This window comes from Phocoena phocoena, chromosome X, assembly GCF_963924675.1.
Source record: "Phocoena phocoena chromosome X, mPhoPho1.1, whole genome shotgun sequence".
NCBI lineage: Eukaryota > Metazoa > Chordata > Mammalia > Artiodactyla > Phocoenidae > Phocoena > Phocoena phocoena.
The window spans coordinates 45,843,537-45,859,244 of record NC_089240.1 but is presented as its reverse complement, the minus strand read 5'-3'; the positions used below and the strand labels follow the sequence as shown (position 1 = coordinate 45,859,244).

Genomic DNA, 15,708 nt, shown 5'->3' with positions numbered 1-15,708 from the left:
TTCTCCTAATCTGTGGGCCTGCAGAAGGGTGCCTTGCAATCAGGCACCCGAAGCCGCCTTCTGTGGCCCACACCGGAAAGACCCGGGAGAAAGAGAGCGTGTTGGGGCGGGGCTCGCGCCAGGGCTGAGGTCATCGAGGGGGTGCCAGTTCGGACCCACCACCCACCAACGCCAACTCCTCTTCCGGTCTGTCTCCATAACGCGCATGCGCAGCACTGGCCTTTAAACGTGCACCGCCGGTCCACCGGAAAGAGGATCCGGCAGTTAATTACACTTTGTTCCTCCGCCGCTGAGGCGGACTATTTGCTCTCAGTCTGGGAAGCACTTTTGAGTTCCGGCTTCCTGATAGGGAACCCACGCCTGCCGATTCAGCTCAGTCTCCACGGGGTGAAGGCTCCCTAGGGCTTGGCCTCACGCACGTTATACGAGGCTCGGAGGGACACCCTGCGGAGGGATCTGGTTTGTTGTGGTGAAGGGAGGGGGGAGACGCTGACAAACCAAGATGGCGGCGGCGGCGATGAAGGCCGCGGTGGTTGGGAGGTAACTGTGGTGTTGAAGGCTGCGGTAGTTGCGAGGCAGCGGCAGAGTTTGGAAGGAACGGAGCAGGACGAAGAGGTGGTAGCAGTAACGTCAGCCTGAGCCTCTCAAAGCGCGGCAGCTACACGCCCCCTGGGCCCTCGGCGGGCGGCGGCCGCCCCGCTTAGGGCCTAGTCCCCGAGCAGTGCCTCGGCTTCGTACAGCGGCGTCCGCCATGAGTCCTTAAGGGCCGTCCGAGCCCTCCAGTCCTAGGGCCCACCATGGAGCCGGGGTCTGACGACTTCCTACCGCCGCCGGAGTGCCCGGTGTTCGAGCCTAGCTGGGCAGAGTTCCGAGACCCTCTCGGCTACATTGCGAAAATCAGGCCCATCGCCGAGAAGTCGGGTATTTGCAAGATCCGCCCACCCGCGGTAAGGCCCTGGGCTGGTGGTCGCCGGCGACCAGGCCGGGGATGATGAACTAGGGTAGCGGGCGGAGAAGTCTGGAGCGGAGGGCAGCTCGAGCTGTGGGGAGATGGGGTGGCTGGGACCGTTGTGGATGCGACGCGGGTCGGAGAAAGGGTGCTGGGGCCAGGGGTCCTTTCGTGGTGTGAGGGCCCTAAGTCGGAGACCCACCTCCACCCCCCAACTCCCACCCCGCCCTTCAGAACTACTCCTAGTAAGGTTCAAGACAGGGATGCCTAGTGGCCCCGGGGAGAGTTCCCAGAGAGGCACCCCGCACATCTCTTGGTTACCCCAAACCACCTAGGTCAAGGCTGCTCTAAATAAGGCTTTTCTCCCATTTACTGGCATCATTTCTCTTCAGGCAGGCAGTGTGGTGTAATGGAAAGATCACAGCTCTGAAGGGAGATAGATCTTAGTTCAGAACTCCACTCTGCAGTTTACCAGCTTTGTGACCTTGGACAAGTAACGTAATCTCTCTGAGCCTGTGAAATGGGTCCCATGAATGGTTATTTCGAGAATTGGATTAAACTAGGTAGCGTCTGTGTGTAGTAGGCACTAGATAAGTGGTAATTATTGCGACTGCAAAGGTGTTTGATGTGGTCATTGGTTTGCTCCTATGTGGGTTGACTCATATTTACTCACACCCTGCCAGGCCAAGTCCATTTATGATAATATTCTGGGCTGGTAAGCCAGTCAGGAAATCAGTCTCACAGGCTCTGTTTGGCTCCCCTGAGATGGGTTCAGGGAATTGTTCCCTTCTTTCCCTAGTCGAAGGCAATATCTGGGCCTTTCCTGCACATCACCGCCCAGGCTTGACTTCTCTGGAGAGTCTTGGACCAGTCAGTTTGGAGTGGGGTATATGAGTCCTTCCCAGAAGATTTCTACTCTGACCTGTCCCAGGATGTAGGAGGTCCCAGAGGATAGGATATTCTTGGACTCCCAGAAACAGAATGGACGGATGGAAGTCTGCCTCCTTTGGAACCCTTGATTCCCAGATGTCAGTGACAAAGGGCATATCTTTGCTCCTAGGCCTGGCTTCAGGCCAGGAGAAGTCCCCCAAGGGCTAGGATAGGCTGCCACCTTGCTAGCATGGAGGGGAAATGATGATATGCGTTGTTCAGTCACCACTTGGGATTCCAAGGGCAGGAATTGAGTTTGTTTGGAACAGGGTATTTTTGAGTAGGTGTCTCCTGGCTGAAACCAAATGGGAAACCCTGCTGCCACCTGAGGAGGGCACCATAGGCCTCCTTATTCAACTTGGTGCTTTCTGGTGTTCAGCCATACATCTAGGCTGGTTTCAGATGGATCCTCTGAGAGGTGTTGGGTAAGCTAATTTCTTCCTTGTTGGAGCTTGGCCACAGATCTCTGAGGTTTCCTTGTCCATGGTGAGGAAGTGGCAGTGGGTAGTGAGAGGTCGGGAAGGCCAGCAGGAAGGAGAGGCTGGAGTCCTGGACAGCATCAAGGAGGCACTCCCTGAAGTGGCCCGGCAGGCCTGTGGGAAAGAGGCATATCTGACATAAGGGGTAGTTGAGGCTTGAATTTTCTATCCCATTTTTCTATCTTGGACTTCTTGGGGCAGCCTGGCCTTGTGCGGGTATTGTTACCCTTCTTTGGGGGACTAGGGGTGGGATAGGTGACATGTCCCTGGTGTGTGTGTGTGTGTGTGTGTGTGTGTGTGTGTGTGTATTGTTACCCTTCTTTGGGGGACCAGGGGTGGGATAGGTGACATGTCCCTGGTGTGTGTGTGTGTGTGTCCTGCAGGGGGCCGTCCTTTGTTATGCTTCTCTTCTCTACCCCAACACTGTACTTCCCTCTAATCCAGGAGACCTGGCTCTCTCTGGTTTTTGTTCTGTTTTCCCCTCCGGTAGGACTGCTCCTAGGCCTCCTTTAGGCAGCCAGGACTTCTGGCTGGAATTTAAAGCACTCACCCAAGTGGTGCTTGGGCCCAGAGTGAGAACCTTTGTATGGGTGGGTGCTTGGAAATTGAAGGTTTGCCTGAAGGGCCATTTGGATTCTGAATTGCTAGGCAGGTGACTGTTGCTCTAGGGGAAGGTGGGTGAGAGGAGAGTGTTGGTATACTGGAGTAGACGCAGGGGAGCTTGGAAGGGTCTTGCTTCCTGCATCAGGTAGCCAACCTTTTTATCACCATCATGACGTAGTGAGTATTTGGCACATGGGAGTATGGGACTGAAGGCAGGATGAGGGAGCTTGTAGGTCCCAGGGAGAGCCAGGCAGGGAGATTTGTTGAACCTTTCCCAGCTATCTGTTGCATGCACAGCTCCTGCTCTAGGATTTCAGTTCTGCCATTTCCTGTCAGGTTGCTTGATGTTGCGCTTATTCTTATCTAGAACTTGATTCAGCAGGAAAGAAAGGTGCCTGGAGTTTGGGGTTTGAGCACCTTTCTGCCTGGATTACCTGCGCTGAGGGGAGTGCCCTACTGATGGGAGGCAAGAGGGCATGGGGAGCTTGTCTGGGCTTGAGCCATATCATTTTAGTTTGAGGGTTTTTTGTCGTTGTTGGGTTTGTTTGTTTGTTTGTTTTTGCCCCAGCTTCACTGAGTCCCATGTGTTTGCTACCTGCTTTGGCGGGGGGGAAATATGTGTGCATGCAAGTATGAGTCCTCTGGCCCCTTTCTGTTTTTTTCTTTTTTTAAAAAAATTAATTATTTTATTTTTGACTGCATTGGGTCTTCGTTGCTACTCACAGGCTTTCTCTAGTTGGGGCAAGCAGGGGCTACTCTTCATTCCAGTGCACAGACTTCTTATTGCGGTGGCTTCTCTTGTTGCGGAGCATGGGCTCTAGGGCACGCGGGCTTCAGTAGTTGTGGCACGCGGGCTCAGTAGTTGTGGCTCGTGGGCTGTAGAGCACAGGCTCAGTAGTTGTGGTGCACGGGCTTAGTTGCGCCGCGGCATGTGGAATTTTCCCGGACCAGGGCTCGAACCCATTCCCCTGCATTGACAGGTGGATTCTTAACCACTGCGCCATCAGGGAAGTCCCTGGCCCCTTTTCTCAAAGTGTGTGTACAGAAGAGGCCAACAGCTTTTCTTCTCTTTTACGGTCCTCCTCCCCCGCTTCCATATGTATGCACATGTGCGTGAACAGTCGTAGCCTGGTGTAGTGCAAAGAGCCTTGGACTGGAGATCAGAAGACAGGGGTTCTAGTCTTGGCTCTCCCACTAACTCAGCATGTGATTCTGGAGAAATCATATTTCTTCTCTGGGCCTCACTTTCTCCATTCATTAAATGAGGGCACTGGTCTAGTTACTCGAGGTTCTTTTCACCACCCAAGCAGGAGCCAGGGTTCTGAGGAGGAAAGGACTGCATGGGGCGTGGCGGGGTGGGGGGGGGCAGGCGGGCATTGGGGAGAAGGCTCTTCACAGCTGCCCTTTGGGCAGGACATAACAAGCTCTGACTTGGCAGGACAGAGTCTCCCCCACTTTCATTATCTTTCCCTGACTTCCCTCCTTCTCCCCAAATCCTCCCAGTCTTTGCTACCACAGTCAGTGGTGCATCCCAGCACTTAGGACACCCCTCCCCGCTTCCTCCCCTGCCTCTTCCTGTACTGGGCAGGTATTTGAGAGAGGACCCACAGGAAGCCTTTCTGACCAGGTGAGTATTGCAAATTCTTGCTCCTTGTTCCTTGCTCTTCCCTGTAGTGTCTATCTCAGGCCTTTTAAACCGAGAGAACAGACACTGAAGGCCCAAACCTTTAAATCCTGCCCAAATTGGAGATGAGCTACCCTGCATATGTATTGGGTAGTGAGGTCAGCCTTAGATGTCAAGTCTTAATGATGATTCTTTTGAATAACATTTTCATTTGAAAACCAGTTGAATTTTCATATCAGTCTTATGAGGAAGCCAGGGCAGGAGTTCATATTCCCACCTTACGGTTGAGAAAACAGGTTCAGAAAGGTAAAATCCCTTAGCTAGTAAGTAGTGGAGCTAAAACATGAACCCAGGTTTTCTGACTCCAGATCCTGTGTGCTTTCCAGTACTTCCAGACTGTGTGTCCTATGCCTAGGGGATGAGGAGTTAATATGGGCATAGGGAGAGTTTGAAGTCAGCTGTTTGGGCCCCATCTCTCTATTTCTTAAAATCCTAGCACTGTACTGTTGCAGGGACTCTGAAGACATTTCCCAGGGTATGTGCATGGGGTGTTGGATGTGGACTTGAGGGGCTTCTAAAGCCCTGTAGTGAGTTGTGTGTGTATGGGTTGGGTGTTTGCCAGGTTAAAAGGTGTGACGTGGCTAGAGGTCTGGGAAGGCACGAATGGGGTGCTGAGCTGCTTTTGGTGCACCTCTGGTCTTGCACTATGCTGGAATAACCCAACTCCCTTTTCTCCTCTGTACCCACTCAGGACTGGCAGCCACCCTTTGCTGTAGAAGTGGACAACTTCAGGTTTACTCCCCGAATCCAGAGGCTGAATGAACTAGAGGTAAGATGACTAGCAACTGGTGGTGGGGTTGGGAGAATGGATACCTGAGCTCTGATCCCACTTCCCTCCTACCTTCTCTGTCTAAGGTACTTTACCTAACTAGGCCTTTATTCTCTCTTCTGTGAAATTGCCTGGAGGGCATGGAGGAAGCTTTAGAGCTCTGAATATAACCTAGGGCAGGAGCATTTAGCATCCCAAATCTGATAGCCCCAAGGCTGGGGGTGGCCCTTTTCCACAAAGGTTTGCTACTTCTGAAGCTCCCCTGTCAACTAACCTACCCTGCTTGGGTCAACAAAAGAGAAACATGGGGCTGGTTGAGACCCTTTCTTGCTTGGCCAGCTGAATGTGTCCTCATCTATCCAATTCATCTACAGCCCTGTGCTTCCTACCTTTCTTCCATGGTGCTTGGTAAGGTGGGAGGTGAGGTAGATGGGCAGGAACAACACAAGAACTGGTCTGTGAGGAAGCTGGAATGGTTACAAACTTGGACAGAGGGTCAGGCAGGTAGGCTTTTCCCTCTCCTTCATGTTCCATACAGGAAATCTAGGCCCTTTGCATGGGTAAGATGAGGTTCTCCACTAAGCACTTGAGAATGCCCCAGGGCAATGAGAGTAGATGCCCTCAAGCCAGTTCCAGAGGTAAAGTTCTGGAGTTTCCCATGGAAGGTGTAGGGTAGAGGTGTGCTACCACTCCTCTCCCTCATTATTATGTATCCTCAAGCCTTACTAGATGTCTGGGGGTGTGGGGGTGACTATTAGGCCCAACCGAATACCCGTTACCTAAAAGCGTACTTGTCTTCTCTACCACAGTTCCTCAGCCTTGGCACTATTGACATTTTGGGCCAGGTAATTTTTTGTCGTGGAGGGCTGTCCTGTGCATTTTAGGATGTCTGTCAGCATCCCTGGCCTCTACCCACATAGTACCCTCTCCCGGTTATGGCAACCAAAAATGTCTCTAGGCATTACTTAAATGTCCCCTGGAGGGCAAAATTGCCCCTCATTGAGAATCACTGTTCTAGAGTCGGTCTAGGTGCTGTGCTGGTCAGGGCAAAAATCATCTCTTGTATGGGGTACAAGGTCCTTAGAGAAACGGATCTGACCAGGTCTGCTGGGGTATAGCTAGGACAAGGTGTAGCCTACCATGGGACAGGGGCAGGTTTTCTAGAGAGATAGTGCTGGCTAATGAGGGGGAGGGACAGGGATGGGCCAAGGTTGGAAAGCTAAGGGGTTGAGGTGGAGGGAGTAGGGTTCCTGGCCCCTTAGGGATTCTCATAGCAAAGGAGCCATAGGCTGTTCCTTTCCACAAATAGACCTTACTTTTCCTCATCTGTGAAAGAACTGTCCCTGTTTCCCCCTAATGGGATCAGAGCAAGGTAATGAATGATAATGACTCACCCAGTTCTCCCTAGAACTAGGCCTTCTGATTAGGGTGAGGTGGTTATAGACTTGGGGCCTTGGGGAGTCCTTCTTGGGTCACTGGGATTTCGGGAAAGCATGGTACATGCCTTGTTCCTAGAATCTTTGGCCCACATTGGTTCCTGGGTAGGCCAGGTGGCAGTGCTGCTTTGGTACACCATCTCAGTTCTTTAGGCCATTCTATCTTTAGCATACACTCTCACCCTTCAGCTACCATGGAACAAATTTCATGGTGCATGTGAAGAGGTGAATGTTTTCTTTTGGAGCCTTCATTCTCTGAAACATGCCTGGAGCTTAGATTTAATTCCAAAGTTCCAGAGGGCATTCACTGTTCCTCTCATAAGTCTACCCTTCTGGGGTGAGTGGACTGGGCAGTTTTTTATTTCCCTCATAATCAGAAAACGGGTCCAGAGAATAGAACTGACTTACTCAAGACTATACAGCAGATTATTAGCAGAGGAAAAGCAAATACGTACGTTATTTGACACTCAGATCTCTTGGTACCTGCTGTGTGACTTGAGGAAGCAGGGACTCTCTGTAAAAGAAATGACAATACTTCTACAGCCCTGTCAGGGAGATTGAGAAAGAGTATATGTAAAGCTTTGGCTGTTATGACTCTACCTGCTCTGTTTTGGGACCTTGGGCTTCTCCTGTTGCCTGGAAGGTGGCAAAGATAAGAGAGGTGGGCGAGGTGCTACCTAGAGTTGGGGATCCAGTTCACTGGGAGAGGCCCTGGGTAGTGGGCTGCTCTGCATCCCTTCTCCTCCCCTAAGATTAGGCCAGAAGATAGGGGTCAGGTAGAGGGGGAGGCCGGCCTCTCTGAGCCATTTTTTCTCCAGGCCCAGACGAGAGTGAAACTGAACTACTTGGATCAGATTGCCAAATTCTGGGAAATCCAGGGCTCCTCCTTAAAGATTCCCAATGTAGAACGGCGGATCTTGGACCTCTACAGCCTCAGCAAAGTAAGAACAGGTTTTTCTCAAACCCCTCCCCACCCCACACCTTAATATCCTTGGTACTCTGGGGGCCACCTTGGTTTGGATATTGGATCTCTAGGCTACAGTGGAAGGGGCACAGCCTGGTAGCACACAAGCTGTCATCAGAACTTCTTGGCATCTCTTGGCTGCAATTTGAGTCTGAGTGGTGGAGGTAGGAGGGGGTAGCCTCCAGTGAAGTGAGGGGCTGGAGTTGTCCTCGTTGTCCTTTCTGTACATACATACAGCACATCCACGTCCCTTTCTGCTTGTCCTTACAGATCGTGGTGGAGGAAGGTGGCTATGAAGCCATCTGCAAGGACCGTCGATGGGCTCGGGTGGCCCAACGCCTCAACTACCCGCCAGGCAAAAACATTGGCTCCCTGCTACGCTCCCACTATGAACGCATCGTTTACCCCTATGAGATGTACCAGTCTGGAGCCAACCTGGTGGTAAGGATGCCGAGCCAGGGTGGGAGTAGGCTTTCCCCTGCCAGATGCAAATTTCCACACTTGTTCTTAATGGAACTGGTTCAGTGGAGTGGACTGGAGACCTGGAGAGGTCTGGGAAGAGATGGAGTTTGGTTTAGTTGGGGAGATGGTTGCGGGGAGGTGGTTGGAAGGAGGGATGGCATAAGCAGAGGCATGAGAAGAATTCCCAAAGTGTGTGCTGGTGTCAGTGGCCAGTTGAGCAGGGCCTGTTGGGTGGGCGGGTGGCGGGCGGTGTGAAACCACGGCTTTGGTTGCTATTGGGTGAGGGTAAAGGGAGGTCCTTGCTGTTGGGAGCTGGGGCCCCATGTCCTGACCCTTACCCCTCACCTGTCCCCAGCAGTGCAACACACGTCCATTTGATAATGAGGAGAAGGACAAGGAATACAAACCCCACAGTATCCCCCTTCGACAGTCTGTGCAGCCCTCCAAGTTCAACAGCTATGGCCGGCGAGCCAAGAGACTACAGCCTGATGTGAGTACTTCCCTTCTTCTAACTTGGAGCTTTGGTGGTGAAGAGAGTCCTCTCCCTTCCCTCTGACCAAGGTTCTCTTCCCTGTTCCACTCTCCCTTCTCTTGGTTCTCTGAGTTCTGAGCAGTAGTGTGCCTCTTTCTGGCTTCACTCTTGCTCTTCCTCTACTCTCAGCTGAGCTTCTGAGCTGGGTTTTGATCTATTTGTATAATATCTTTCCTATGTCTGGTGTTCTTGCCTGCCTTGTTCCTTTCCTGACTCACTCTGCTCATAGGGGAAGAACTCTTCTTTTTCTTCTTATAACTAAATCTTAGCCTCAGGAAGAAGCTTATGTGCTGGCATTCTTCTGGGCATTGGGGATACAACAGAGAACAAGATACACACTGTCCCTGGGCTCACCGAAGCATGTAATTTACCAGATCATATTAGTTACTGCCATTTATTGGTAGATTCAAATACTTAGATTTCTTTATATATGTTTTCCTCAAACCCCTTGTAACTGTGAGATAGGAGTTAATGTTCTCATTTTACAGTTGGAAAAACTGAGATCCCATCTTAATTCCATTCCAAGAGAGGAATGAGGAGGGAGTTCACTTACCCTCAGTCTCCAAAAAGCAATCTGAATTCTTGCCTGGGCCTACCTATGCCTCCACCCTGGCATGAACTCATGTGATAGAGTCCAAGCTGTTGTTCTTTTAGGATGGGGCAGTCTGCCCAAGATAGTCTTGATTCATTTCCTTCTTTCCTTCCAGCCGGAACCCACAGAGGAAGACATTGAAAAGAATCCTGAGCTGAAGAAGCTTCAGATCTATGGGGCAGGCCCCAAGATGATGGGCCTGGGCCTCATGGCCAAGGATAAGACTCTGCGGAAAAAAGGTGAGGCCTGACAGGCTGGGGCAATGTGAAGAATGGCCTCACCAGGGGAGAGGAGCCTGGGCCGCGACTGTTCAGACTTGTACTTTAGAGGCATTCTCCTCTCTCCCAGATAAGGAAGGGCCCGAGTGCCCCCCCACCATAGTGGTGAAGGAGGAGTCAGGCGGGGACGTGAAGGTGGAGTCACCCTCACCCAAGACCTTCCTGGAGAGCAAGGAGGAGCTGAGTCACAGCCCAGAGCCCTGCACCAAGATGACCATGAGGCTGCGGAGGAACCACAGCAATGCCCAGTTTGTAAGGACCTAGCCCTGCCTTCCTAATGCTCTGCTTCTCATCCCTTCAACGAGCATTTCCCCAGCATGGCACTGGACCAGGTGGCATTAAGCAGAAAAGTGGGCCTGGTGGGCCCTGCCCTCAGGTAGCTCACTTAATTGGGGAAACAAGGCCAACTCACATGGAACAAAGAACAAGAAAGGGTGATCAAGTGCTGTCAACATGAAGTGCTGGAAGGGTGCAGAGGAGGAGACTCCCTCTCCATTGCTTCAGGATAAAGGCTAAGCTCCTCATTACAATGCATGATCCAGTCCCTGCAGACCTCTAGCCTCATTCCCCAGCACTGCCCACCTTACTCCTTCTGCTATAGCCACACTGAACTACTTGTAGGTATGTTTGTTTTTTTGCCGAGATGTGCCATGCTTTCTTTCCCCATCCTTTGTACATGCTGTTTCTTCTGCCTGGAAGAGTTTTCCCCTGTGCTCTGCCCCATTGCCAAATTCCAGTTTGCCTTCAGGTCTCAGTTTCAAGTGTCACCGTTTCAGTGAAGTTCTTCTCAAGGCTGTTCCTCCTTATCTCCAGCTGATTCGAGTGCTTCCTCCTTTAGGTTTCCATAGTACCCTTTTATGGGCTGCTATTGGCAGTTTCCACACTGCCCTTTAATTTTTATGAACTTGTGCCTCTGGAGTACTGTATGCCTTTAGAAGGCAGATGCCATGTCTTATTTATCGCTGTACTGAAGAGTCCAGCATAATGTTGAACACATAAGTGTTCAGTAAGTATTGAATGAATAAAAGTGGGGGATTCAGGACTGAATGATAAAGACTCTGCTGTCACAGCTCTACAGTTAGTTTATTTGCGGAGGTGGTACGTGCATGCAGTTAAATTCCAGGCCTAGCATGACTAACCTGTACAGGGCCGTGAATGATCCAGCCAGCAGGCAAGGTGGGTTTCTAATGGAGATCTTTGTGGACTAGGGTGCTGTCTGGAGGAGTCTGATGTTTGAAAGGCTGGACAGGGCTTAGGTTGATGAACTGTTGCCTCCCTCCCCTGGCAGATTGAGTCATATGTATGCCGAATGTGTTCCCGAGGGGATGAGGACGACAAGCTCCTGCTGTGTGATGGCTGTGATGACAACTACCACATCTTCTGCTTGCTGCCTCCTTTGCCTGAGATTCCCAAGGGTGTCTGGCGGTGCCCAAAGTGTGTCATGGCGGTAAGGACTTCCCAGCCCCAGTCTATGTCTGCCTCATAGGCTATCCTTGCCTTCCTTCATCCGGTCTTATTGAAAGCAGCCTTCTAGCTCAGCCACAGTCTTATGTTTTGGGTCCCTGGGGTGGGGCTAGGTTGGGCAGAACTTTGGGAGAAAGAAAAGGAGGACACTCAGCCTGTGTTCTCTGGGAGCTCTCAGACCACCCCGGGAGGTGAGAGTCATGATTAGACAGATCATATGTGATGACATATAATCAAATGTTAAATTGTGTGTTAGAAATTCAGATGTAGAAGTTCAGAGGACAGGAAAGTGACTAAGGGTAGTAATCAGGGAAGGTGTCAGCAATGAGATTTGGAGGACAGGAATATGAAAAAAAATGTTCTTTTGATTTCCAAGTTTTTTATTCTTTGTTTCTTTTAGAAAGCTTGGAAAATAGACAAATTACCTATCATCTCACCACCTAGAGACAACCATTGTTAATAGTCTGGTATATTTTCTTCTCATCTTTTCGTTGTTGCGTATATATAGCTATCTTTAACAAGTTTGGGATCTTACTGTATATTTTCATTTGTTACTTTATAATCATTTTTCTATATTATTAAATTTATTCATGGGTATGATTTTTTTCTTTCCTTGTAGGGGGTCCATCATGTGGGTATAATATTTATTTAGGTATTTTCCTTCTGTTGTGATAATTAGATTGGTTTGCAGTGTTGTAGATTTTAACTACAAGAGGTGGGCAGGCTTTCTAGACTGGGGGATGGAGGAGTGCAGGAGTAAGGATACATGGGGATAGTGTACCTAGTGCAAGAGAGGCAGTGAGGAGAGCAGCTGTAGCAGCAGTGAGGGCTAAGAGGCCTGGGAAGTCTTTCAGTTCCATTTCATGAGCCTCCTACCTTGATCCAAATTCCGGGTGCTTGTCTACATCTCTCCCTCGGTTTCTGGAGAGTAGACGCTGACAGTTTCTTGCCCTGTCAACTGTGGTCATAGAGACCAGGTGTGCACGTGCACACACACTAGACACACACAAATGAGGAAAGAGACCAGGGCAGTGCATAATTGCCTTGGTAGTGGTGGGGATTCCTTTAGGGAGGAGTTTGGATACCAAAAGTATCATAGACAACAGACTGTCAGGTCTACTTGGCTCTCTTCTCCAAGTGGTTGTGGGCCAGTGGACCAGATTGACTTTTAGTTTTCAGACATGAGCAGAAGGTGTGTCTGACTGGGGTACATACATCTCTCATCTAAAACCACGAACATAGATACAAGGTGAGTTAGACACACGTCCTGTCTTCTGAGACAGTGTAAAGAACAGGAATAGTGTGGGGTTTGACACTAGGAGTTGGTGCCTTCGTTTCCCATCCTCCAAGCTACTAGAATATTCAGTGTCATTTTCCCAGGTCTGTAGTTCCAGTCTGGGCATAAAACTTCTCTAAGCATCCTGTATAAAGTCACATTTTATCTTGAGAGAAAAAATAGTGGCAGAAGAGCATGGGGTAGCATATTTAAGTCGGAGCCCATGGTTTAGATAGTAAAGTCCTAAAGGAAGAGAAGAGCAAGAGCATGGTAGAAGTGCATGTGGGGAATGAAGAGACGAACTGTGCTCAAGTGCTAGGAGGAAAAGGTAGAGCTATGACGTGAGACCTGCCTCAGGGGCCTTCAGTACAGACCTAGGGCTGTTCTCCTTCTGACTCCTCCCCCATATTCCAGCTCCGCTTTTGAGGATTCTCCACCTCTTTGCCTCTGCCTTGGTGACGTGTTCTCCTTTGGGTTTCAGGAGTGTAAGCGCCCCCCCGAAGCCTTTGGCTTTGAGCAGGCTACCCGGGAATACACTCTGCAGAGCTTTGGCGAGATGGCTGACTCCTTTAAAGCCGATTACTTCAACATGCCCGTACACGTAGGTGATGGAGGGCTGGGGTAGTGTCAGGGCTAGGGTCATAGGTGCCTGATGGTCAATAGCTCTCCTGGGTCAGTGGGGCCAGGATATGATGGGCCATGGTCATCTGCTACCCCTGTTCCTTAGATGGTGCCCACAGAACTCGTGGAGAAGGAATTCTGGCGGCTGGTGAATAGCATTGAGGAAGATGTGACTGTTGAGTATGGGGCTGACATCCATTCCAAAGAATTTGGTAGCGGTTTCCCCGTCAGTGACAGTAAGCGGCACCTAACCCCTGAGGAGGAGGTGAGTAGGTGATTCATGGTTATGTCAGCTGTGTGACTTAAGCAAGTCGTTTAGTATCTGAAAGACTCAGTATCTCTATAGGATGGGGACTATTATGCCTACCTTATATGGTTGCTGTGAGATGTAGATGGGATGGTATGTGTAAAGAACACAGCCTAATATCTGGCATGGCATCTCCAGCCATGATATTGGCTGTTTTTTTTGTCTGTAGAATGGGGATAGTATCCATTTTACAAATTTTATAAGAATTAAATGAGAAGGTATATGAAGTACCTGGCAGGGTGCCTGGCTCATTCATAAGAAGTGTTCAGGGACTGGGATTGTAAGTTCAGGAAATAATGAGGCCCTAGGCCTGTATCAAGGGAAGGGTGCATTTTGGTCCAGAGCAGGGGCTTTTAAAACTTGCAGATATTTTGGTGGGTGGGCACATCTATAAACCTCCCTAAAATTAAAGTAAAGTGAAGTGGATTGAAATTTTGTGTGTATGCATTTGACGGAGGCAGGGGGAAGAACACCTATATTATTTCTTAGATGTTTCAGAAAGGTCTATGACCTCGAAATTAAGGTTCCCTGGGTTAAAGATCTCCACTCCTTAGCAAAACTCTCATCCCTTTTCCACAAATACCTGACCTGACAGGAGTATGCTACTAGTGGTTGGAACCTGAATGTGATGCCGGTGCTGGAGCAGTCCGTACTGTGCCACATCAATGCAGATATCTCTGGCATGAAGGTGCCCTGGCTCTACGTGGGCATGGTCTTCTCAGCCTTTTGCTGGCATATTGAGGATCACTGGAGTTACTCCATTAACTACCTCCACTGGTGAGTGGGGTCCTGGAGAGCTAGGGAAGCAGTCAGGGTGGGCTCCTTCAGTACCATAGGTGTGTCCACTCTACATGTCTCCTTTCTGCTTGGCCAGGGGTGAGCCGAAGACCTGGTATGGGGTACCTTCACTTGCAGCAGAACATTTGGAAGAGGTGATGAAGAAGCTGACGCCTGAGCTCTTTGATAGCCAGCCTGACCTTCTGCACCAACTTGTCACCCTCATGAATCCCAACACCCTCATGTCCCATGGTGTGCCGGTGAGTGTCCAGGAGATAGGGGCAAGGTGTAGGAATGAGTTAGTGGTGTCCTTTGTGGTGGTGGTGGTGGTGGTGGTGGTGGTGGTGGTGGTGGTGGTCATTGTCTGGAATCTACCCCTGCCCCTTTCTCATTCCTATTCTGTCTTAATCAGGCTATAGGTTTGACAGAAATAATAGTGATTAGAGATACAATGTGATGGTGAGCCCTCTGGGCCTGATGTTTGAGGGCAACACCTTAGGGATGGCTTCCACCAGTGGAAAAGGGAAATAGAGGAAGGACTGGGCAAGACAAGTCTCCTTACTCTTAAGGGCACACATCATTTCCATTCACCTCTGGTTAGTCACAGCTTAGTCACATGGCCACATCTAGCTGTGAGGAAAACTGGACAATCTGATTTTTATTAAGGATGGTCATGTACCAGCTACAAATTGGAGGTCATGCTATTAAGAAAGAGGGTGAGAATGAGTATAGGGGGACAGCTAGCAGTTTCTGCTATCCTTTCCATATTGTGACCCTTCTTGGAGCAGTGGGTAGGTCTGTTTACTTATTTAACAGGTCAGAGTTCTATGGTGGTAATTAGTTTGCAATATATAAGTGTACCAAATCCACATGTTGTACACCAACATGTTATATGTCAACTATATCTCAGTAAAGCTGGGACGGGGTGGGGGGAAGTAACCTAAAAAAAAAAGTGCCAATATCTTTCATCATTTTAAAAAAAAAAAGCTGAACCCAGAGTCCTGACTTGTCCTGTTCTCCTTCTCTGTGGACTTCTCTCCCACCGTGGGTATACATCCTGGCTTACCTATAAGGGGCTTTATATTCCTGGGAATTTCTGACGTTGATTAGTATCGGCCAGTTTTCTGGTGTGGATCTTAAAATAACCTGATCAACAGTCCTGTAGAAACAGGAATGAGTACATCTTCCACCTCTGCTTTCAGTCTTATTCATTCTGTGCTGCTACTCCTCCCCACTCCCTTCAACCCTGTCCCCCCAAAACCATCCTTGGCTACCTTGCTGCTTAGTCTAGTGCGTGGGACAGTAAGCAGTCAGTACATATTGAATTAATATCTCCTTGAGATCCCTGGTCATCTGTACAGTAGGTCAGTGGTTCTCGCCTGAATTTCTTCTTGCCTTCAGCTTGTTTTGCTATACTATATAACCTATGAGTAATACTTTTTATTACGCATTTTAGTGATACTTAACCAAGGTTTGAGATATCTAGGGAATTAGAGGAAACGCATTCCTTTTCCCTCTCTGCATCACCTCATTTAAGAATTACTGGGAAAAAAAAGAAGAATTACTGGACTCAAGATGTAGAAAT

At 49.6% G+C, this 15,708-nt stretch overlaps 1 protein-coding gene across 4 annotated transcripts in view; it reads left to right on the top strand.

Annotated features, from left to right (window-relative positions):
- The first annotated feature begins 275 nt into the window (after positions 1-275).
- KDM5C (lysine demethylase 5C) overlaps positions 276-15,708 on the top strand; it is a 32,775-nt gene continuing 17,342 nt past the window's right edge. Inside the window, exons 1-12 of one of the 4 annotated variants that reach the window (XM_065900637.1) lie at positions 697-947; positions 5,337-5,414; positions 7,669-7,791; positions 8,085-8,255; positions 8,632-8,766; positions 9,516-9,639; positions 9,749-9,930; positions 10,967-11,125; positions 12,900-13,019; positions 13,146-13,304; positions 13,942-14,123; positions 14,221-14,383. In XM_065900637.1, the coding sequence (XP_065756709.1) occupies positions 798-947; positions 5,337-5,414; positions 7,669-7,791; positions 8,085-8,255; positions 8,632-8,766; positions 9,516-9,639; positions 9,749-9,930; positions 10,967-11,125; positions 12,900-13,019; positions 13,146-13,304; positions 13,942-14,123; positions 14,221-14,383 (1,746 nt within the window). In that variant the 5' untranslated portion in view covers positions 697-797. Of the gene's footprint in view, positions 948-5,336; positions 5,415-7,668; positions 7,792-8,084; positions 8,256-8,631; positions 8,767-9,515; positions 9,640-9,748; positions 9,931-10,966; positions 11,126-12,899; positions 13,020-13,145; positions 13,305-13,941; positions 14,124-14,220; positions 14,384-15,708 lie in introns of all 4 variants that reach the window. The other 3 variants (XM_065900636.1, XM_065900635.1, XM_065900638.1) reach the window with 3 other exon arrangements.